The sequence below is a fragment of the Passer domesticus genome, chromosome 1 (assembly GCF_036417665.1).
Source record: "Passer domesticus isolate bPasDom1 chromosome 1, bPasDom1.hap1, whole genome shotgun sequence".
Lineage (NCBI taxonomy): Eukaryota > Metazoa > Chordata > Aves > Passeriformes > Passeridae > Passer > Passer domesticus.
In genome coordinates this window covers 40,642,046-40,667,142 of record NC_087474.1, presented here as the reverse complement: position 1 = coordinate 40,667,142, position 25,097 = coordinate 40,642,046, and the positions used below count along the sequence as shown (strand labels likewise).

Here is a 25,097-nt window from a genome sequence, read left to right as displayed (position 1 = left end):
ATATAGGACTTGCACCTAGGGCTTCATGGAGTGAGGTTTAACATCAATTTTGTGAGGGAACTATTTTATGTGGTTACTGGAACAAAGAGATGATTCTTAAACAATTTGAGGATTTTTCGAGTGAGAAATGAAGGATAGCAAAGTTAGGAACTGTGACTCGCTGCTGTTAGCAAAAAAGGATGCTGTTGTGTGTTGTGTCACAGAATTGTAGTGCTACACAGGCAGCATTGTAGGTGACAAAGGAGATGCAGCACTTCAACCACTTGGTGAGGCATTAAGACTTGCAGGATTTTTACAGGTGTGAACTTTATGTGAAAATGTACACTAAGCTGTGTGTTGATGTTAAAGCTTTGTAGTAAATGCTTAAGCTGGTAGTGGGGGAAATCTTGATGGTTTTTGACCTATGCCAAATTTTACTTTGCAGCTTTGAAAAAGTCAGGTTTTGCTTTTTCTTTCAATTTTTTTTCCTCCTTTTTTTTCTTTTTTCTCTGAAAGCATGTACTTGGAAGGGTCAATGGATAAGGAAGTGAGTCCTAGCAAAAAGAATGCTGTAACTCTAGATATTTGGCATAATGTTGGGGTTCTGTGGGGTTGTGCAATATGAGCGCATGGAAAACAAAAATGGATTCAGCTCCTTGAACAGGACATCATGCTTAGACAGTGTGAAGTATGCACAAAGAACATTTTAAAAATCCTCTTAACAATTTAAGTGTTTTTGAACACGTGTGCCTAATTTTGTGTAAAATGACTTTGTATAAGTGGGGAGAAATGCTGTATATTTTAGATCATTGCTTTCACTGGCAGTTCTCACTGTAATTTTGGAGTGCAGGAAGATGAGAGTTAGCTTTGTAACAAAGATGACCTTTAGGTCTGCATGAGTAATAAATCAAATATTTGCTTTTAGGAGATGAAAACGATCTCATATTCACCTAAGGTATGGAGGTGGGATGGGCTGCTGAACTGTGCCACCTTCAGTCTTTCTGGCCCTGTAATGTGGGTGCTTTGTTGGGGGAGACCTGATAACTGTGCACTTCAGCTACAGTAGCACTGCTCACGTCTGTGTTGCTGTGCCTTTGCTAGCCAGACATAAAACTAGTTACCTAAAACCATGTCCATTTTTCTTTTGAAATGTGTTTTGGTATAAAAAGGTACTTCGTGGCAGTTTGTGGTTGATTCTTTAACTAGTATTCTTGCATTTCAAAACCAGTACTGTAGACAGATTTCTCAGTTGGACTGACCCAGGCATTTCATCTATCATAGATACTGTAGAAAGTGTTTATACTGTTGCAGTTTTGAAATTCAAGTGTCCTGTATTCTGTTCATTTTAGGAAATAATACGGTGGTACGGTGAGTGGCAATTTTAGAAAAGGAAGGGAGAGAACACAGAGGAGTAGCCTTTGTTAGTTACAGCTCTCCAGTTTTTCCTGAACTTGTATTTAATATATCCTCCTCCAGCTCCTCACTATACATAAGAGAGTAATAAAGACTCATCCTATTGATCATCTCCTATCAAGTACATCATAATATTAACAAGATAAGTAGTCTTTAACTATAGATAATCAGAAAATGAGATACATTACTGAAGAGGTTACATCCTCATAACACTGCATCTATACTTTATATGGATTGTATGTATTACACTTCCATTTGTCTGCAAACTCACTCTCAGAAAATGTTCACTTTAATTATCTGGGTGGGAAAAACAGAAGAATGTCTCCACTCTGAACAGGTAATGTAAAAGTGCTTGAAAAAGAACTCAAAACCAGCTGTTTCTCAGAAAGCAATGGATACTTCTTGGCTTGAAGAAAATTGAAGCAGAAGAAAAGACAGCAGAAAACCTTTGTGTCAATTTTGTGTCCGTTGAAGTCAGTACAAAGTGTATGAGACTTTAAGTCTTAGTTCAGTAAATTCATATTTATTTGGCACAGAACTTGGTAGTGTGTAAGTTATACTACAGCTACTGCTGTTTAACTGTGCTTAGACACACTTTTTGAATTGAGAAATGTTGTAATACAAATTTGTGTTACAGGTACATTTAACAGCTCATTTGCAGCTGAGCTTATTGATACCAAAAGGGATGCTCCAGCTGGGTTTTAACAGGAGCCATTATGATTTGTTTAGAGGCATTATAACAGTATAAACCAGTTTCAAACCTAACATGAGGTCTAAAAGGGGCAGCTGCAGGTGTTACTCTGCACTTTCTTCTGAATTGGTGTTGGCCCCTGTTTTAGAAACCTGCTGTACTTGAACAGTGTGAAAATACCAGTGTGAGCATGCATAAATATTCTTCTGGCCCTACAGCAATGTTATTGTGATTACCTGCCCTTCGGCTCCTCAGAGAGAAAAGCAGAATTGAGAGCACGTAGAACAGATGCAGTTATTTGGTGCCTTCTGTGGCAGTTTCTTTGGAAGCTGTTTGTCTTGTCTGGAGACATCTCTTCTATCTCAGGTTAGTCCTGCTAAGATCAATAGAAACATGTTTCCTAGGGGAGTAAATGGAATGCTTAAATCTCTGACAGTGTCAGTCTGGTACCTCCCAGAGTAGTAAATGTACATGTGCTTGTAAAAATTATTCAGTAAGTAGCATTAACTGTCTCACTTTGGAGATTAGGAGATGGAAATTACTCTAATACTATAAACTAACTCTTACCATTACATAAACATGACCTGAATACTTCTCTGATCTCTGAACCTTTGCTTTGTGTTTGCAATATGTTTGAGGTCACTAAGAGTGCATATAAGTAGCATCTTCCTAAACTATACTTTGTTCTGTGCATTTGATTTGGTATTCTTGTGAAGCTTGAGTCATCCTGGGTTCCAGATACCCAGGCAGGGAGAATTAAGGTTGCTATGGGAATCGTAGAGCAAATGTTCTACTAAAATTACACTGTTTGTCCATGTGGGTTATATCAAGAATGAACCTGGCTCATTATTTTTGATATTTTCTTCTACCAGCCCCCCCTTGAAACCTGAAAAATATGAGTTATAGAAACATGGCTTCTTTTAATAATTTTTTTCAGCCTGTAGTTTAGCAGTAATTGAGCATGTGCAAAGATGATAATTTTCCGTCATTTAATAAATGGCAATTTATAAATTAGGGATAATACAGTACATATGAGAACTACATTCGGAGATTGCTGCAGCATTCATTTTCTTAAGCAGTTGTAGAGAAACCAGGATTATTCTTTCCAGTTATTAAAACATTTAATTACATTTCAAGTAAATGGTAGGTTCCCAAGGGATCCTGAGAGAAGTTACATTTGAAGGGAATTCAGTCTCCAGTTTCTGTGTGCCTTCAAAACTGCCACTTAGTTCTGCTTTATGTACTAAATTCAACCATTTTATGTGCACAAATAAAACAGCATAACATCTCATACACATATGTGCATTTTTTGAAAACTACAGGGTTGTTTTCTTTCACAACTATAGCGCAAATACTGCAGTAGTTTAAAATCAGAGTTCTCAGTTTGAAAATGAAGCTTTAAAGAAAGCATAATTCAGTAAATCTTTTCTTGGATGAGGGTATCACATCTCATGGTTTTGTTTTCAGTGCAGGTTTCTGGGTGGCTGGCTGATGCAGCAGTGATTTTCACAGCAAACCCTGAACAAAGGTGACAAGGGGCACCTTCTGCAACTCTGTAATGCAAATTACTGCTTCCAAGATACATGGGCCATTTTGTTAACCCACACTTACATGCTATTTTTATTGAATTAAGTAGAAAGTGTTTTTGAATGTTCTCAGTGGTAATATATGACAATGTAATATTAGGTGGCTAGCAAAGTTTCAAATACTAAGTACAGAATGTACTGCTATAAATGCCCTCAAGAAGAAAGTAACCATAGAAATGGCTCATATATTTTAAGCATAGCATTAAGTTTACATTATTATACACATTTATTGAGGGCTTACTGTAGTCTTCAGTTCCTTGTGTAGCACCTAAAGTACTGAATGCTACTCTAAGAAACGCAGGAAACATTTTAAGTTTACAACACATGCGAATAGTAAGCACTGTAACTCTTAGTTATTTGACAGTGACCTGATCTCTGACAGCTTTTGCTGCATGTTCTTACTGTAATGCTTGTCTTGCAGGTCTTGAATGCTTTGGAAACTGTGTTACAAGGGTGCTTTTCAGCAGCTGCTTACCTGCTTCTTGCCTGCAATTCTGATTTCTGACAGTATGCTTTTAAAAAACAGCCAGTAAGACAATGGCTAGCAACATCTCATCCAACAAGCAAACCCAAACTACATCTGCCCAAATCTGACATACACTTTAAAGTAGCATTTAAGAATATAATAATAATTTTAAAAGATTTGGAGTTATTTTTCCCAGAACCAGATATTCTGACAGAAAGCTGTGCCTCCTTGAAGCTACTCATGTTGAAATGTGTAATTTATATTCAACATGGCCTTTTCTCTTCTGAAGACTAATTTCACTCAAGTCCAAACCCCACCTTTTATCAATTGTGTCCTGTGTTGCAGTAAACTGATAGAATTTTCCTGTGATTGCTTATGTTGACCTAATGGCTAGCAGCAACATTTTCAGAGCTCTTTGGAATGCTTGAAATTCACAAATGAGCCTAAATTCCTGATAACCAAAATATGCTTTCCAGATCAGGGCTGTAGCTGTTAAATTCAGCAAAATGATCCTTCTGAAGTGTAAGGAAAACTGCTACTCAGAAAAGCCCACAGAATAACATCTGCCTATGAGTAACGTTTAATGACAAAAAATAATGACTTTGCGAGGTAATTTTTGTAGTAAAATTGCATAAGAATAAATTCCCACAAAGTTCTTTTTATAAACTGCTCTCAGTGCTGTATTGTGTGGTTTAAAATAGAACTGTGTGCTTCCTGCTTGGCTAGATGGCAGCCAGCTGCCATCCAAGATTTACTGGAATTTGTGCACTCCTTCCTTTTGCTTCTCTAATTTTTTGTTTCTGGATTGCTGAAAGCAACTTGACGTGGGGGAAACAACCTTGGGAGCTGCTTTTTTTCTTACCTTTGATTTTTTCCTTGAGATCCCAACTCTGTGTTCCCATTGAGTTGTGTTTGACAGTAAAAGCCAAGTCTCAATAGATGGTTTTAGTAGGATATGGTTAGTAGTAAACACTCAATAAAAGGGATCACGGAGAGGGAACCCAGCAGTTATTAGTTGTTTTTGTACAAAATGTCACGTGTTACCCAGACACATGGAGTATTCACAGGGAGCTCTAACACAACAGGGAAAAGAAGAAGACTGTTATGTCTCCTAGAACAGGCCCTGATGCGCTGACACCTCCATCCAGTGGCAAAGTGACCAGTTCTAGGTTGCTACTGGTCATATTTCAGAAAAACAGCTTACTCTGATTTGTGGGAAAACACAGTGGCCATTGATACAATTTGTCTGAATCATATGCTTTCACTTATGGAGTTCTTATGGCAGCCAGCTCTTTCTAAAAAGATTTCACTTCTCACCTAAAGACTTGTGGAGTGATTCCGTGAAACACTCCAAGACAGCTGGCACTATCAGAGGAGTTTTATTTTTTTCTAGTGTTTTAGTACTTTGCTTTGTTTGTAAATCTTCCTCTTCGACAGGGAAAATTTTGTGAGGGAGAAGTGTTCTCCTTCAGATTTAGGCAGCAAGAAGGTATTCTCAGAATCGTGAAAAGATTTTGGGAGAATGAAAGGAAAAGCTTCCCTCCCCTCCCATTTTTTCCCCTCCTGTGTAGTGAAGCCACTCACAGAAAGCTGAATATATATCAGAGATTAAGACCAAAAACATCCTCTAGTTTAGAAAATCCAAGATTGCCTGTCTACTTAAATATTCTCTGGCAAAATCTGAACTTTTTGTCCTAGTCTGTCTGCATGGACACAAGGTCTTTTCCTTACCCCTGCCCCAGTTGCCTTTCTGTCATTCAATAGCTCATTTCTCAGGTGAGGAGGACAGATTGAATACAGAAAACATGCATTTAACCTTATGTCTGGGGTTGTCATGTGTGGTAAGGAGGTAGCAAAGCGAGGCAGTCCATTTGTTTTGGCCTGACATAGGTGGGCTGTTTTGCTGAGATTTCTGGAGGCATTCTCAGGGAACTGCTTTGATCCTTTACTAACCATTTGTGTTGCAAGGGCTGTGAAGCTCTCTGTGGTGTCTTTCTGCTTCCCAGGTTTAAGAAGTGGGCTTCCTTAGAAACTCAGAACACTCAGATTGTCCTTGGGAGTGTCTTGCATCCAAATCAAATGTCTTCATGAAGTCCCAGAGAACACTGACAATTACAGATATCATATATTTTTGGTGTTTGGAGATGGATCTGTTAAATATACCATGTCTTTCATTCTTCTGAACAAAATGATGCTTTTGTAAAACAGGTAGTTAAGTTAGGTCAGCTCCCTTTCTTGCTGAGCTTCTGCCTGTTTTAGAGGGAGGAAGGGAGGAGCTTTCTTTCATATACCTGAGTTGCAACCAGCTGAAAATTTCTTGGGTGGGAAGATTAGTTTTCCTCCTCTGCCACTGCGTGGAATGTTGAATGCTTCTAGACCATTCAGCAAAAGAGACCTGTGTCCCCCTTTTCCTCTCTCCCTCAAATCTGGTAATTTCATGGACTAAAGCAATAGTATTCAGACCTACAAAATATGAAGTCTTACTATTGTAGCTGTGCAACTAGTAACAAGGAAGCTTACAGGTGTGATTAATAAGCTATTGGATAGTAGGCCAATGAGAAGACATCTGTAGTTCATATAATGATTAATGAATGTTGTCTGTGCAAAATAGAATTGTTTTATATTGTAAGGATATGCAATAAGTGTCCAAGTTGCAGAATTTGGAGATACAAAATAGGAATCGAATGTGCAAAAAAAGGAGTATAGTTCCATGTTTAGTATATTAAGAAATTAGCTAGCCAATTCAAAATATTCCTGTCAAATGTAGGTATGTAAGAGCTGCTCTCTGGAGAGTAGGTCCTGTGCTGAGTTCTGTGGAGAGCTCATAGCCCCCAGAGGTGCTGATGGCGACCAGTGGGACAGCAGCAGATTGGTAAGAGAAGCTGAGAACAGGAAACAATTGAGCCAGCCTGCTTCCTCCACTCCCTGTTTTTGTCTTAGACTTGGCTTTTAGACTCAGTCCTGATGACATTTGATGTTTGCTCTCTAAGGTTTTCCTCACAAGGAACCACCCTGTGGAGCGCGTGGTGAGAAGGCTGAGCACAAAAGCCAAAACAAAACCCCAAAGGAAATAATGTTTTGTTAGCTGAGACAATGAAGATATGTAGCAACTGACTTTTCAGTTTTTCCCCTAACAGAGATTGTGGGTTCCTGGTTAGGGAAAAGATAACAAAAATAACAGATTGGGGTGGAGAGAGCTTGTTTTCATTCTCTTTTGAGGGAAAAAATTGAATGGTGAAAGCAGAGGCAGGGGCTAAAAAGAGAAATGTGCTCTGATGATTAGCTTCCATCCTGATTGTCAGAGGTATAGTTCTGTTTGTTCCATCACTTTTTGTGTCTCTGTCTGCAAATTACATGCTAAATGAAAATTAACTTGCTCCTTTGAAGCTTTGTTGATAGGATGTATGTGTCTGAGCCTTAATAACTATTATATAACAAGTCATTCCAATTTTAATGTTCATTGTTTGCTTTGTTAAAATAATTGAGGTCAAGCTGGCTGCTACCCTGAGGTGATGATAATGGAGACTTTAGTGCTTATTCCCAGTAATGAGAGGGAAGCAGTAATCAGGGAAGGACAGCTGATACGGATGTCATTATCTGGTTCCATCTTTCCAAGGCGCTTTCAGAGTATCTCACTTGGTGTTCTAGGATCCTTCCTTAAAACATTTTTTGCCATTAGCATAGTAATGTTTGCAGAGGCTACTGTGGGTCTTACTCCAGATTGAATATTTGTGGGTAGAATTCTTTCCTGTTTACAGTTTAAGGAGGTTCTTTTTGGTCCGAAGGTCAAGTTTTATTGCGAGCCAAGTGTACAGATATGGTGATCATCTGGTCTTGTACCTGTTTCTACACTAGACACTTTAAAAGCTGAAGTGCAAAATTATATTGGTAAGAGATTTCTGTTAGCTATTGGAGTACTTCCAGCAGCAACCTCTATTCTTAGTTATTTCATCTTAGTTATATATTAAGCTGTGATTTTGCCTTCCTGGCTTGCATGCTATAGATGGAATCCCATTGCAAGATCTGTTATGTGACTCTACTGAAGAAAAGAGTGAAGTCTGTAAATCCTCATCAGAAAATTTCTTTTGTCAAGTAATAAGATGGACATAGCAAGTAACCTTGAGTAGTCTGAGAACTCTCCTCAGTAATTTAAGTCAAGGCAAAAGTTCACTTCCTCTGCTGTGGTTATCCTTAACTCAAAGCAACAGAGCATTAAATTTGAAAAAAACCCCCCACTTTTACTGTGTTTGTATGAGTTAACCTTCATTTGCCAGACATCTCGGTTGATGAGGTATACTTTCTGAGCTGATGATTAGCAGTATTTACAGTAGTCTTGCATGTGTGTTGATGCTCTTTCCTTTTTCAGAATAAATAGTGGAAAGTGGGCAAGTTTAATGGAAATAGTGTTGGATTTGTGAATATGAGCTGAATTGGTAGCTAGTGTGTCCAGTTAGTGACTGGTGTGATTGCTTTAGTGACACAGGAGTTCCAGGCATCAGTATCTTGCATTTTGATGTATTCTTGATAGATGTATGTGTGTATATATACACACATATATTCTACTTATACCGGTTGTTTTAACTTCTGATTTTTACCTATGACAGTTTTTTGGTGTTGATGAAATACAGGTCAAGACTGCAGGAGGAGTCCTTGCTCAAGGTCAGAATTGATGACTGTGTTAGGTTCATGTGGCAACACAATATATCACATTTACAGTGACATAAAAGGTTTTTGTTTCTTGTATGTGCACTCTTCTGTTCTTCATTTGCTTTTAAGAAAAAAAGTGTTTTCTAGAAAATAAAAGAAAAAAAGTCCAAACTCCTGCAAAACCTGCATGTTTAAAAATGGTTAAATGTTCTCAATCATATATCACTTGTGACTTATTCTAGAGTAGTTTGAAAAGCTGGTCTCACCTCCTGTCCTTTCCCACTGTTTTCTGAAGAGTTATTTTTCTGCTACTATTTTCTAAAAAGCAAAAAACCTAGTATTTCCAGAAGGGATGTGTGTGTGCACGTGTGTCAGAGAGAGAGACTGTGCTTTCATATTAGAAAAACCCACCCCAAATGAAGCACCAACCAATCAAATCCTGCCAAAAAAATAGTGCAGCAGCAAGCTGGATGTTTCCCAGTCTTTAAAAGCAGTAAACTTCTCACAAGGACAGCTTGACTTAGAGTTTTAAGGAAGTGATGCATGTTGCATTTCTATTATTATTAAAGTGTCTAAAGATTTTTCCACACAACTGTTTATTTTTACAGATGCTCTGTTTTTCATATAAGCACTTTTTATTGTGTTGTTTATTTTCTTGTGTTTTTAATAACTGCTTTCAACTTGCATGCAGTCAATAATGGAAAGGATTTAAAAATAAAAATGACTGCATTAAATCTTTCAGAGGAATTGCCTACAGATAAGTCGTCAGACCATGTGCTGCTGGCAATGGTGCACAGAGATTACTACGGTAGAGAAAAAGTGTTATTAACTGATGGAGCAGAATGTCTCTTTCATGAATGATTTCTAGCATATCACAGCTGAGCTTGATGATACAGAATTTGTGTGGTTTTTCAGTGCTAAAACAACGTTTTGTTTTTTCTCTGGAGTGTTTTGGATTTTTCCTCATGCATGGGTAGGCACATCTTAATACTGACTGTAAAGGATTCAATTATGTTATCAACACTATTTAAACAACATTTAAACTAAATTTAAACTAAAATTGAAATTGCTCATATGTGTATCAGATTGTGGCTGGCACAGTCTGAAGAATCTCTCATGTTTTATATTTTAGGAGGGTAGAATGATCTGAAGCATTTAAATCATTATGTAGAAAGACAGGATTGGTGATGATACTTGTTTTCATGGCTAGCTCCACATGGCCCCTGTGACAAAGGGAGAATGTCTGCTTGCCCTCTGAGGTCATATGGCTGATGTCATTCTTCCTTTGAGGAACCTGAAGTCACTGTCTTGGGAGGTGCCCCTGCGGCAGCTGTGGATTGAGTTTTACAGATGCCATAAAGCTGGTGTTTGCTTTAGGTTGTTGCAATGCACTGTGTTGCTTGGGCAAAATCATGTAGGATCAATAATTCTGGAAAGAAAGATGTCTGGTAATATACTTCTGTCCTAGACAAACAGACTTATGTCTGGTAATCTTGGAGTCTGGATAACAAAAGCATTTAAAATAAAATCATGTCAAAAACAATCATATGCTCTTACATTTAGGTGTGGCTATTCAATTTTCTTTGTTTGAAGTTTCTGTTTGTTTTTGTTGTCAGATGGAAGGAAAAATCTTGAGTAGAGATTATTATTATACTTAATAATTTGGAATCTCTCCCTTTCTCTTTTTAGTTTCAGAAACAAATTGAAGCCTTAAATCAAAAATGGCATTCAGATTTTTAAAGATGATTTCTCTGCGTGGGAAAGAATAATGTATCATCTATTATTTAACAAAATGTTCAATTCCTGTATTTTTTTTCTTTTATCATGGAAAATAGCACTTCAATTTTTAATTTTTACTTCCTAATTTAATTTTAATAACTAATTTTAGCTTATTTACCACATGAAAGGATGTTCTTTCATCTTATTATGTCTGAAATAAATTTCTATGCAAACCTAGGGTATCTCAAGGCTTTTTGTGCTTATCTTCCATGTACTGTGGAAATAACCCTGAGAATTAGTAATTTCTACTTACCGTTTGTTTGGATGCTCATCACATAAGTGTTTGGTCTCTTGCCTTATGGTAAGCTATGTGTTGAGACCAGGACGTGCAGTTCCAGCTGTGAAGGGGTAGGTAGTAGTTGCTGGGGCTGGGTTCACACAGGATGTTAAGATCAGCCCAGGGCAGCAACAAAAGCTGTGGACTGTCTGTCTTGGAGCAAGTGGTAGGGAGGGCATGACCTAGAGAGGAAAGCATCGCAGATGTTTCCTGTTGTGTTTGGACATTCACGAGAGGGTCATTGGATGGCAGGTTTCTTGGAGTGTAGTGTTATTCAGGAGAATTTGTTGGCTTTGCATGGCAAGGCTTTGGCATGAGAAGGGCCACAGACATGGCTTCTGTGAGAAGCTGCCAGAAGCTTCCCCATGTCTGACAGAGCCAAGGCCAGCTGGCTCCAGGATGGACCTGCAGTTGGCCAAGCCCATCAGCCACGGTGGTAGAGCCTTTGGGATAACAGATTTAAGAAGGGAGGAAAAACTTCTGCTGCCGGAGAAGAGAGGAGTGAGAGAAGCAACTGCAGACACCAAGGCCAGTAACAAAGGCGGGGAAGGTGGTGCTCCAGGTACTGGAGCAGGGATTTCCCTGGAGATTGTGGTGCAGCCCATGGTGGAGCAGGATTTCCTACAGCCCATGGAGGCCCATGGTGAGCAGAGATCCACCTGCGGCCTGTGTAGGATCCTGCCAGAACAGATGGATGCCTCAAAGAGGCTGTGACCCCGGGGGAAGCTTGGGCTGAAGCATTTGCTGACAGGACTTGTGACCCTGCAAAAGACCTGTGCTGGAGCAGTTCATGCAGGCCTGTTTGCCATGCTGGATGAGGTGAAGAGAGCAAGGAGCACGGAGTGGCAGAGACAATGTGTCATGAGCAGGCTGTAACTGTCTCCCCTGTGCTGCTCTGGGGAAGGAGGTAGTGAAACTGGGAATGAAGTTAAGCCTGGAAATAAGGGATGGTGGAGGAAAAGTAAGATTTGGTTTTGTTTTCTCATTGCCTTACTCTGCTAGGTACTAATTACACTGATTTCCCTGAATCCAATCTGTTTTACCTGTGATGGTAATTGGGTGACCTCCCTGTCGTTATCTTGACTCCCCAAACCTTTTGTTGTTCAGCCAGGGAGGGGAAGCAGTGGGCACTGGGTAACCAGCCAAGGTCAATCCATTACAAGGAAATACCTCAGAGTTTCTGACAGGCTAAAAGGTCTGAATTGCCTTCATGCTTCAGGAGCAGCTGTTGATTGGGAACACTTGTCATCTGCTTGTTCTCCTGAAGCAGAAGATGGAGAAAGAAGCAAACTATGCATTTGAGCTGGTGTCTTCCTAGGATGAGGTTTCCTCTTACTGAACATTTTGCAGTTAAGTAAATGAAGACCTAATAATGCTAGATATTTGCACACATGTAATTCAGGTCCTTTAGTGTACATCTGTCATAAAGTTGTATGTTTGATGTTTCAGTGCTTTTCTGAGAATGTGCAGTTGTTTAGTGATATTATGAGAAGAATATCTAGGTAAAGGGGAGTTGTCAAATCCAAAACAAGAGTGGAAAGAGAAATAGGTTAATATTTGGTGAGGAAACAGGGGCAAATGCCCTTTGTTGTTGTTACAAGTAGAGAACTACTACTTTGAACTGTCTGTATTTGCAAATGGGAAGGATGGAGAATCGTAAGGTCCTCAAATAACTCCATGTAAGAGCGAAGTCATTCAAAATTAGGCAAATTATTTCACCTTGTAAAAGGAAAGTTAGAAATTTCCCTTTCTCAAAGTTAAAGCTTTTCATTCTCAATTTGAAACAAGCGTAGAGTGCTAGTAAGTCAAGCATTTTACCTCTCCTGTCCTGGGAAAATGCAAAAACCAGACCCACCAGTAAGACAGAGAATGATGCTATAACTGCATGACTTGGTGGCTGTCCTGTTAAGGGTTAATGTGTTTAATGAGTTTCATCTTGTATGGTTTGGTGTTTTTGTGTCAGCTCCTCCTTGATTTACTCTCTGTAGAAAAGCTACACTTCAGCTCTTCTGAAATCTTTTGTCAAGGTCTTAAAAAAAATCGGCAAACATATAAAAAAAAGTTCAGTTATTTCAATAATATATGTAATTTCCTTATGCTTTTTGTCATTGAGTTGATCTGTCACTTTACAATAGGGGAGATTCTTCATCTTTGTTTGGGGCATTCAGCACCTTAAACAGTGTGGTTATGATCAGAGTATGAGCAGTAAAAGTTTAGCAAGTTCTAGTACTTTGAATCCTACACAGAAGTTGCAGTTCCAGATGTCTTCTGCTGTGTCAGGTCCATAGAGCTGCTGGTATCACAACTATAACATGAAACTAGCTAGCAAGGAAAAGCTGAATCAAAAGGCTGCTGTAAAACTGTCTTAGGTCAAGTAGAAAACAGTAAGACTTGGACCAACACCTTGTTTTGGATAAAGGTAGAATCAGTCTTTGATTTTATTGAAATTTCTCCTAATCTGGGAAGAATACAGCTGACAAAGCCTGTAAACTTTTGGGCTGAGTGATAGCTGCAAACATTCAGTTAATTTTCCAAATGTTTTCTGAACTCCCTGATGAGTTTGTCTTACGCTCCTGTCTAATCTGCGAAATAATAGAGTCCTTCATTAAGGGGAAGGGGAAAATTAAAATGTTTGCAGATTTCAAAATTTCGCTTTTGGTTTTATTTTTTATGGAAGCAGGTCTGGGATTTGTAAGCTGTCGTCCCCGTCCCCCCCCCAAAAAAAAAGTAGGAAAACTAGTCACTTGGAAATGAAAATAGAACATTTCTGTCACCGTGAAGTATGAGAAAGTCAGGTTTTCAATTTCACACTCTTATGCAGGATGGGAAAAGGAGAGAAGCAGTTTTCCATGCAATTATATTGTTTAGTCTTCCGGGGAAATGGTCATCTTTTTTCTCCTGGCTGTTCCTTCTGTTTGCCTCCTTGTGCTCTTTCCATGGAGGAGGAATACTTGCATTGCCTGGGATTGATTCTGTGATTTTCTAAAGCTGCATATTGGAGAGGTCTGTGTCACCTTCTGACAGGTCTTGTTTTCTGCCAAAGGAAATTAAAATTGTCTGTGGCTTTTACTGAAGTTTTGGCCTCTGTTTTAAATGTTGATTATTAAAATGTCATGTTAACCTTCAGCAAGGCATTTGGCTAAATTTACAAACTGCAACATCATCATCTTGTGTAATTCTAGTCTTTTTTTGCAAGAGTGGTTATTTCATCTCTGAGTTCAGTTTCCTTTCTAGCTTTTTTAGTGCACTCAACATATATTTTTTTAATCAGTCAATTTACAGTAATGTAGGAAGGCTGCAGGAAGCACACAATATTGAAAATATAATAATGATAATAAAAAAATAATGAAGTTTATAATACATTTTTACAGTACAGTAGTGTGGACAAATGGAGCTTGAATCTTTGTTTATTATGATGTCTTCAGATATATTTTTTCTGAAAACTTTGGGTATCTCAAATGTAGACCTGTAAGTTTTTGCAGCAAGTTTTTTGCAAGGTAAGTGTAAGAGGCTTGTCATTTGCATATATGATTTCCTGCAGGCTGCAAAAATGGAGAGAGAAATTTTGAACATATTCTTTTTCTTTTGGCTTTAGGATTTTGAAAGCTTGCCAATTTGCTTAAAGAGCAGCCTGCTCAAATACTGTTTTCACCTGCTATACAAGGAACCCTTTGATCATCATCTAGATGGTCCAAACTTAGAAAGAGGTTAACTTTCTGCCTGACAGCTTGTATTGGTATTGGATATTAAATAAGTACTCTAAGTTGCTTCCTATGCTAACGTCTGTAAACTTAAAAATTACTGCATTTTCTAAAAACAGGTCCTTAGTTTGAGGAATGGGTAATGCCTGTTCTTAAACTGTGATGAGATACTTTATGTAGGAAGGGAGGAGGGACAGTGTAACTTCCTTGGGTGTCTCAGATCACATACAAAGGCAAGAAAATCTAAGCCTAAATTAATAATGGAGAAGGAAGTAGAATTTTCTTACTTTTCCTTACAAAGACTTTCAGAAAGTATGAGTCACTATTAAACCTACTGTGAACCTACTATTTTAAGAGACTATTTTCTCTAACATAGTCTTGACATTTTTACAGGCCTTTGGTAGTCTCAAGCCCTTCGTTTTTGTAGGTGAGTATGTGGTATGTTTGGATCAGAACATTAACATCCATTTGTGGTAGTTCTTCACATTTAGTCACTATTTCAATCCATAAGAATTTAACAGCTACATAGTGATATTTCCTGTGACAGCAGATGTTTTTGGACCTTTACAGATCATGAGTCAAGCTGAAGGACAACAGAAGAATCTTGTACAAGCCATTGAATCTCTCCCAAATTCTGGGCCTCTTACTGCCTTGGATCAGGACTTGCTACTTTTAAAAGCTACCTCTGCTGCCACCCTGAGCTGCCTTGGAGAATGCCTGAGTCTGCTACAGCAAAGCATGCATCAAGTGGGCCAACAGCATAACAGGACACTGTCATCAGGTGAGCACAAGCTCCCTTGGGTATTGCTTCATGTGCCTTGGGGTGTTTAAATAAGATATGAAGCAGGCAAAATTAACCATTCTCAGAGAAGCAAGTTGGGATGAGCTGCTGTGACCTTCTGCAGCCTCAAGCACTCTAATTCTTTGCCTAAAAAAAAAGATGCAAAATGTATTGCAGTCAGAATAGAGAAGAAAAATAGGTGTTCCTGAGTTTTCTCAGGGAAATTTGCCCTGAAGACAGCTACAAAAAAAAAAAAAAGGGGCATGGGGAAAAGGTATATATAAACCTACATTATTAACGGCAGTGTGGAACCAGTTTGGTTGTTTTGGTTTGCTCCCCCTCTCTTTTTTCTTTTTTTTAAAAATAGATTTCAATCTCAGTACAGATTGTTTGATAAAAATAATGCTATGCAGTGCTACAGTGAAAATAATATTTCTAGTTTTCTGCGTGGAAGGATGCTGCTGAGGTGGATTTATTTTTGTCTGTGGTTTTCTTTGAGTCTGGAAAGAGTTCTCCATGCTTTAAAAAAAAAAAAGTGACAAGTTTTATGAGCCTAAAATGTGAGTGTGATACTACAGTGAGCTCTGCAGGCATGAGCCTCTCAGTCCCTATTTATGTCAGTTTTTCCAATCCACCCAGTTCTGGATCTGTCCATAATATTGGAAGTTGGACCTTGAACTTTCTGGGAGGGTGGTTAGCATTTTCCCATGCAGAAACTGCACTGCCAAGTCTTAAGAGCAATAGCAAGTGTTGATGTAAGAGAAGTAGCAGCAGCAGAACTCTGGATACAGGGTGGCTTTTTGTGTTTTCTTCGGGTACTTCCGAAACAATCCTCTTCAACCTGCCCTTACTTGCAGTAGGTTCACTGCAGGGCAGAACAGGCCCTCAAGGCTGCTGAGATGGTGGGACAGCCTCTGAAGCATTCCCATTGTGAGGAGAGTAGAAATGTGAAATGGTTAGTTGGGAAGCAGGAAAATGATACAAAAGTGGTTCTTGGAAAAAACCCCAATATTAAAACCTTTTGACACCTGTCCTATGGTACGTGCTGACTTTCCCATATCCAGATGCTGATCGGTTTCGTAAAGGAGCATGATTTAAAAAAAATTACCATTTTCTTGTAGAAAATGCAAACCTCCTTTGTACTTACCTAAGTAGTAATGCTAAAGTGCATTGAATTAAAATATTTGATATAACTTTATTTCAGAAAAGAATAGTTTGAAACAGATGAAAAGCAACTTTTGAAGAAAAGTTACTTTCTAGTTTCAAGGTCTCAGAAGGTTGTTTTTCATCTTGATGTGATCTAAGTGAACTGTCAAGAGATAGGGTTGAGATGCACATGTCCTTGACTCTGTGTCCACATAATCTTCTCTTAAATCAGTCCTTGTTTTGACTTGATAATGGTTTTTGAGGATCTATGGACAGGAAGAGAGAAAAGCAAGCAAAGCAATAGTAATTGCTTAAAGGGAATCACCTTTTTTTTTTTTAAAGGAAAGTCATGACTATGAAATACTGAATTGTAAAATTTAATAAGTATTTTTATTTGTTCTTCCTAAGACTGTAAACTTGCACGAGAATCCTTTCAGGAATCAAAATTATGTAGCACTGGTTCACACCAGCATCTTTGGTGTAACTGTGAGAGCTTGAATGCAAGCAGTTAATTCTTCAGTGTGTGTGTGGGCTTATTCTTTGGTATGGAAGTTAAAAAAAAACAACACTAAGAAGAGTACTAAAAGCTGCTGAAATATTTAGTCTCTTCTCCCTGACTGAAATGATTTTTTTTCCCTAGGCCTTATTATGCAACACAGTTGCCTGAAAGAACCTGGCCTAAAAGTCTTGATTACTGATTTTCCTGCACACTTAATCTTTTCCAGGGGTACTTTGATAGACTTAATGTTTGTGCTGAGTTGGTAGAGTTTCAGAGTCATCAAAGCTGCATAAGCTCATACCTATTCAGAGTAAAGCCTTTAAGTAATCCCCTAGCAAACTAATTCTGAGAGATGATCTAGTTCATTTTGATTGTGTCCTCCAGGTGAATTATTTTAATTTTATACCCAGCAAGTACAACAGAATATGACCTTTTCTGTCACTGTCAGGTGAAAATGACTTTTTTTAGTTTAAAACCACGTGCTCTGGTGGTAGGAATTCTCAAACACTTTGCTTGTGAGATGTCATGGTCCTGTGCAATTTATTGCTGAATGTTTCCACTCCAGTGCTGGCTCATTACCTGCTGTGTGGTGTAAAGATGCTAGTGGGCATTTTGGGGCAGAATGCATAGATAGAGACAAGATAGGAATTTGATAATTTATTTTCTTGCTTCTAGCCTACAGTTCGTGAAAGCAATCCAGTCCAGGCAGGCAACAGTCTTCTTTGTGTAGAGTGTGAGAAATACTCAGCTGCTTAGCTCGGGTAACTTGAACCTACTACCCCTGAGTTTCTTTCCTTCAGCATCCAAAGCTTTCACTATTATGCCATAAAGAGAGAGAACTGCCTTAAAAGTAGATCTATATCTACTTAATCTGTACCTTTCCTTGTGTCTTTGGGGTCTTTATACCCAATTGTGCAAGTTTTACTGACTTCCCTGGAGGCCTTGCAGTCTTACTGCCTCTAAGGCAAAGACTTAAAAGTGGCTGAGAGTTTCTGACCTAGTACTTATGGAATGCTCTCATGAAGATTATAATAAAATAGTCATGGTTTTAAACAGACACTGACATTTATTGTTATAGACAAGGAAAAAAAATGTCTTCTTTCTTTTGATGTAAATATTTTTGTTGCTTTGTTTCCCAGTAATTAGAGTAGAAAGAAATCAGCATTCGCTTTAGTGGAATCTTGTCCAGAATCTACAATTATGTAGGTCATGACTTAAAATATTTTTATGGCATCCTTTCTAATGGAATAGTTTAAGGATGACATGATTTTTCCATTTCATGTTTCTCACGAATTGTCAGTCTTAGACCTCAAGCCTACAAGCAGACATGAAGATTAAACTGAAGTCTTCAATCTTGTCTTGAAGGCTAGTCAATGATTTTTTTTATTTCTACTCTGAAGCTTTCTGGAAGGGTTTTTGTAATTGTCTGTTTTGGAAGTAAATCAACAAGAACAGTCAGTGAAGCAAAATCCTGTCTGTGTTTCTACTTTTAAGTAAAATTAATGTCAGAATAATTTCTAGCTGTTGTTATTAAAGATATGTGCATTGATCACTGACTAAATGTTTGCATTTTTTTTTTCTTTCGTTGAAAAATATTCCAGAAAAGGGTATTATTAGCTGGAAGTGTTGGTTACATGTAATGTGAATTGAGGATAAGAGATTGCACCTTTACAAGCTTCTTTGTGTTTGGGAATTACATTTTTTTTGGTAGGATGGTGGAAAATGTCAAGGCCTTTCTTTTTGGCTAGGAATGCCACCACTTAGGTACATCAAAGGTACCTTCTGACAGACTTGAGTTTATTTGGCATGCAGACAAAGAGTGGGTACCTTTGAAAATAAAAATGTGGAGAAGAAACTTTTGTCTTTATTTCTAACTTTAGAAGTTCTAGTTCTGTTTTTTTCCAGCTCTGTGTACAGCCTTTGGCAGAAGAATATCTCCAGAGCCTGTTGACTGCAATTGTTAACATTCTTCTCTCCCAGACTGTGAACAGAGCAAACTTGAATGTTTGTTCTGATGTAGCTCTACCAGCGTATGTTGTGTTTTAGATCTGTTTTTTTTTTTTTTTTAAATTTTTTTTTTATTCTGGTGTTTTGGCAGACAGAATCTTCTCCTGTAGTAGCAGCCTGCACAGATCAATCCGTTCTTTTAATCTGCTTTTCATTTTGGCCATTCATTTACTGAATAAAGCATCTTCCCAATAGGAATTCCCTCCTATATTTTTCTATCTCTTCCTTGCCCTTTTTTCTACGCTGTAGAACATTTCATTTTTCTTATGATTTTTTAAAAACAAAAACCAAACTCATCCTTACTGTGGATTTTCTACAGTTCACTTTAATGTGCAAACACTGCTGATTTTGGGTCCCATGGAAACAAATGGATCAGAGATGATTCTGGAGTTGGGGGCAGGATATACTTGAGCTTTTTATTCTCTATTGCCTCCTTTTTGGAGAAAATAAATGGATAGGAAAGACAAAAACTAGATGCTTTCAATTTGTTGACAAATGACCACTAGAAATTCTCTTGCAGCTGATGACAAGAGAGAAAAATGAGTAGACAGGTAAGTCCTTTTTTGTGCTTAAATGCATGTGGAGAGGGAAGAGTGAGGAAAGAAAACAGGAGTACCAATTCTTTGTTACTGGTGCACTTTACTAAGTTGGCTTGGCCAGTCAGTTCTCCATTAACTGCACCCTCCCCAGCCTTGCTTCTGTCAAGAATAGCCAGAACAATTTCCTGTTCTGGCTAAAGGTTAGTACATTATTCCTTACATGTTCTTCTTTCGTTGGAAAATAACATTATTTTCTAGTCCCCACACAATATTAGCCAGTACAATCTCATGTGAAAAGCAGAGATGCAGCTGCCATTTGCTGTTGGTGGTTCAGTGTGCTGTATGGATACAGCTGTTGCATCCATCGCCAGCAGGGGAAGGAATCCAGGTCTAATATTGGTTTCTCCTCAAGTCCTACCACTGCACTGTTAGGGGATATTTGCTAGAGTATATTTACTCATGACATATTTAAAATATGTCATGAAAGTGTGTTAAATAGATGTTTACAATTGTGGGAAAAAATGTAGGGTGTTTTTTGTAGTCTCCCAGGCAAGACCAGAAGACTTAAAATTTGAGAGGTTTTTGTTATGGAATTGAGATGGGTGTTAAGCATATTTCATGCATCAATTATCATGCAAAAGTGAGTTTGAAGATACATCAGGTAGCCAGAAAATCGAAACCAACAAAAGAAAATGATCATCTTTGCTTAACTGAAAAATCTCCTGTAAACCTTCTGTTCAGAGAGAACTCCCCCCACTCCTGCAGTGTGCACCTGTAGAAGGGAAAGATGTTTCTCCTGAGGGCATTTTTGTGATACAACCTACTGTGCCCTCTGAAATAGATGTTTGTGAACTGCAGCACTGCTATAAGGAAAGGATAAATAGGTTGTGTCTGGATGCTGTGCTTTGCTTAGGTACAAGTGTTCTCATATGCCTTGCTGCATGTTCATCACAGTGGCAGCTGCTGTTGAGGAGAAGTGGGAAGGAAGCTAATTTTTGGTTATGTTCTATAAGAACTCTTTTTTTGTATATATATATATGCTGTGAACTTTCAGAGGAATCAGACTTGGGTTTTCACTCCTGGAACTACAGCACCAACACCATGCAGGTAGAAGAGATCTGGCTGATTTTATTAGTTGTGTATTTGGGGGTAGGTCCTTTCTAATTTTTGCATCATTTGCTGCAGAAACAGATGTTTTGTTTCAATTAGTGTAGTGCTTTGCATAGTCTTAAAGCAAGTAGTAAAGTAGTTATGTAAAAGTATTGACAGCTGCATAATTTGTGACTGCCTTTCTGGCAAATTCCTTTAGAGCTCTGAAATGTATCAAAATAGATTAAAATTTACCTTTCTGTCAGCTGTCTTTGGCCATGACTGAGAACAGAGAAAAAAATCTGTCTTAAGAAAACACAAACCAGTGACAGCAGTTTTCTTCTATTTGCATCCGACTCAGAAGAGAAACTTTCTCATGTTATGCTTAATTTTCATAGATATATTTTTAAAGTCTTTATAAGAACAGGGATTGAACTAGTGATAGAAATTTTTGAGTCCCATAAAGGGCAAAGATGGCAACTCTATTAGAGTGGATCGAATGATTTATAGATGGCAGCTCAGTCTGTGGAGAGTAAATTCCAGTACAACAACTGGATTAGATATGGCACAGACAACAGCTGTGCCTGTACTGTTTTGTGATAAGAGTAATTTGTCCTAGTGCAGGTGAGAACATTTTGGGTATTTTGAAAAACTGAAGAAAACCCTGAAAAACTGTCCTGAAAAGTTTTGGAAAACTCATAACATGAGTAAAGTAGGAGCCATATTGTTGTGGCCTTTCACTTTCTACATAGAGATTGTATTCTAGTCTGAGTTGATTTTAAGATAATTTCTGATGAATTCTCTTATCAGAGATTGCTTTTGCCTGAAATGTGAGCTGCTGTATTAGATATATGGCAGGTCCCTGGGGATGATAGGAGAATGCTGACATCTCGGAGTAAGATTTGTAGATTAAAGATCATCATGGGTTACCTGATGGCACTTTGAAACTAGGTGGAAATTTTTTTCAATTTGTTCAGAGAGATACTCTTTATTTGTTTAGATTTCTGTGATGTGTGACTTAATATCTTTTCCTGCATATTTCTCTTTGGCAAAGCACTCAAATTCCAGATGCACAGTTTAACAAAACAATTTTTCTTATATGCAAAGTGTTGAGGAAATGAATGTGCTTTAATATAATTTGGACTGTAACTCTTGGCATCTGTTGGTGTTTGCTTGGTCATAATGTATTTTTAAGATCTGTTTAAAATTTGATTAGGCTGACAAGATTTGTTGTTTTGTGAGGGTAGCATTGCCCTTGATACAGGAGAGAAAACATGCTTGCCTAGATCTAACAGTTTCTATTTCTCTTAGAGACTCTAAAATGTGCAAAGAAATGCAAAGGCCTTTTTACAATGTGTTTGCACTGAACAGGAAAACCAGTAAAGTGATTTTAAAAACATGTTTGTGATGATGAAGTAAATGTTCGCACTTTAAAATTTCCTCTGAAGTGAAGTACTTCTTCATGTGGGAGCTTTTTATTATGGTTATTTACATAAACTAGATTTTAAAAAAAATCAAAAATAACTGTTTACAGTGAAGGCCAAATAGATTGTTTGTACAGAGAGAAAATGGATAGCCCAAGGAAATGATGGGATGACATATTTTTAAAGATTGGCATAAAGAGAAGTCAGTTCAATTTTTTTTAGTGTCTCTGTAATAGGAAAATATCAATAGTAATCCATTATTCAGCTTCTTTGACAGAGAGAAACAGAAAACTAGATCGAGATCTGTTATTGCAAAATAATGAAGAGTGAGAAATAATTTGACAGCAGAGCCACAGAAATGTTCTTCCTTTGGCAAGAGGAATTTTGTGTAATTGTATGAAATACACATTTTAAAAAAGAAAAAAAAAGCTGGATTTTTCTCCTGTTGGGAACTCAGATATTTGAAAATAATTTCTTTAAACTACTTGCTAATGCTTTCCTCACGATTTCTTCAGCAAAAGGTGGCGCCACAAAAGCACCCTAAGCAAAGTAGATCTGAACTCCTGCCATGTCTTCATAACTTAGTGCCATTTTCGATGAGAGGAATGTTCTGTAACTGTTTTGTCTCTGGCATTTGGTAAGAGTTCAGTTAGCTATGGGATTTGTGGCCCGTTTTTTAATAATGGAAGTGCTACTGTAATGCTGTGTAGATAGCCTCTCCACATCCAACCATTTACTTCACTTAGGAGGCAGTCTCTGGTAACCCTGGTGATATGGGGAGGAGAAAGTGCATGTTCTTTAATGTACTTTGTGTTGCTCTGCATCATCTTGAAAATTTGTCAGTGGTGAGAGGAAATCCTCCCTGTGGCACTAATTGTATATTCATTTATAAATTATGGTAATGAGTGAAGAGCTGTGATTTTCTTATCCATGTCTCTATGTTTTATAGCAGTGTGTAATTAATAGCTGAAATTTTAAGTCCTGTGCTGAGGGCTAGTAATTTGACTGTTGAGACTATGTTTTAGAGCACTTAGGGAGGAACAACTGTGCACTTGCCTTAGCTGATCGTACTTTCTGTCATGGCATCCTTAAATACAGAACCATCCAGGAAATCAAGTGCCCCCAGAAATAAGGGTTGTTCTGATGCCAAGTTTCGTTTGATTAATATTTAATGTGTATCTTTCTAATGAGACCTCTTTTAAACTGTGATCTTGGTACCAGTAAAGCATTTTAGAAAAAACTTTTAGTAGTACAGACAGAAATAAAATACAGCTGCTAGGCTTAAAACTTTGATTTCAGGCAGAAGAAATGGAGGGTTACTTGGATAACTTCATAGCTATGAAAATAGTGGGTAGAGAATTCTTGCTTAATTTTCAAGGTATGCCAGAATTATGCAGTCTGGTGGTAGGTCTAACATTCATTGACTTAAAAAAATCGCAGAAAAGTTTGCCTGTAAGATGCTTACTTTGGTTATTTAGAGTGTTTCTTGCTTCCAAAGGCAGGGATATAATTTGAGATACTGCATAAGCTAGTTCAGAAAGTACAAGATAATTTTTTACTGAAGTAAAGTTGTACGTGGAAGTAGAGAAGAAATAAAATTCATTTACATCAGTAGAATGGTGAGGTGAATGGAGGAAATCTGTAATCTTTCTCTCGTAAGCTGATACCTATTTTCTGCTTCAGATGGTATCCTGGGATGGCCTGGGCCCAAGTCACACTCCACAGAGGAGCTGAAAAACGGTGCCCTCAGCTCCTTATCATCTGCTAGTGCCAACATTACGTGGGCAAGTACCATAGTACCATCTGCAGCCCAGGATGCACAGGCACTACAGCCAAACACTGAGGTAAGCGTGCTTGGTCTCTGTAGAGACCTCTGTTGGTTAGATGCAGACCACGTGTGATGGTGGATACTTTCATTGATAAATTATTGTATTTTGTCTTGGTAGTGTACTCTTTGTTTGAAGTTACTTCAAACAGTGAAATGAAAATGATAAGTTTCATGCAAAAATGCACTCCAGAAACTTGAAAAATATGTTAATGATATTGTTCTGTGCTTTTACTTCTTTGAGGTGCGTGGGTAAACAAACTTTGGCAAGTGTACAGTTTCTTTCCTAATCTTAAAAGCAATCAACAGACTGTCAGTACATGTTTCTATCCTCTGATGCAGATAAAAGCTATTTTTTTTATTTTTCTTTCTGGTTTGAGATAGACAGGAGACACTACTTGCTTACTACTTGCTCTTCTGTGTTGTTGTTTCCTCTTGGGTATCTCTTGAGTATAGCTGACTGTTCTTTGATTTGAAAAATGATGTTATTTCCTGATCCCTTTTCCTGTTAAGTGATTACGGGCAGAACTTGTTCACATCATCCTGCATCAACCAGCTGATTTGTGCTTTTGTGGCATTTGCTTGGTAAAGGGCAGTTCTGAAGTTCAGAAGCACGCACTCTTTGAGGAGACTCACAGCTGCATATCAGACATCTGATGCACTGAAAATCTCTCATCATGACAAACTTCTCCAGCTTCTACTGTCTGCTTCAGTAACCAGTCCTGCCCACAAGGAAAACACTTCACTCTGAGACCCTAGAGATTATAGGGCACCTGGAGCATGTGAGACCTGGAGAACTGAAACAAAGTTTTTGAAAGAACTGAAGAAACTAGTGAATGCTCTGGGCAATTGGAATGGCTTAAATTAAATTACATTGCTTTTAACAAAATATGTAATGGCTGGAGACATCAATAAAGCTGTTTTTCCAGTTCTTTTGTAGTATGTTGAATTGAATGTAGTTCAAAATAATTCACAGATAAACTAGGGGTTTTTTTTTAACATGTTCTTTGATCCTCTGTCCTTAGAAAAGAATTTTGAATTCTGTTATTCCTAGTGTCCATTTACCAAAATGTTTAAATTACCTGTAATTAGTTTTTATTAGGAAGCTGTGCAATTCCTTTTTTCAGATAAGCCAAGTGTATTTTTTTACAATGTGTTTTTAAGACAAGAGGATATTTAAGGGTATTGTTTTGGGAGTCACTACTTACTGAACCACTGAAATCTGTATCATTAGGGTTTTTTTTAGTT

The 25,097-nt window shown here is 37.9% G+C and overlaps 1 protein-coding gene across 2 annotated transcripts in view; it reads left to right on the top strand.

Annotated features, from left to right (window-relative positions):
- OSBPL10 (oxysterol binding protein like 10) overlaps window positions 1–25,097 on the top strand; it is a 123,784-nt gene that overhangs the window by 47,353 nt on the left and 51,334 nt on the right. For both annotated transcript variants that reach the window (XR_010359542.1, XM_064415335.1), the window contains exons 5-6: window positions 15,110–15,320; window positions 23,708–23,868. Coding sequence is in view for 1 of the 2 variants with exons in the window: in XM_064415335.1 (XP_064271405.1) it covers window positions 15,110–15,320; window positions 23,708–23,868 (372 nt within the window). In the remaining variant the exon portion in view is untranslated. The remainder of the gene's footprint in view (window positions 1–15,109; window positions 15,321–23,707; window positions 23,869–25,097) is intronic.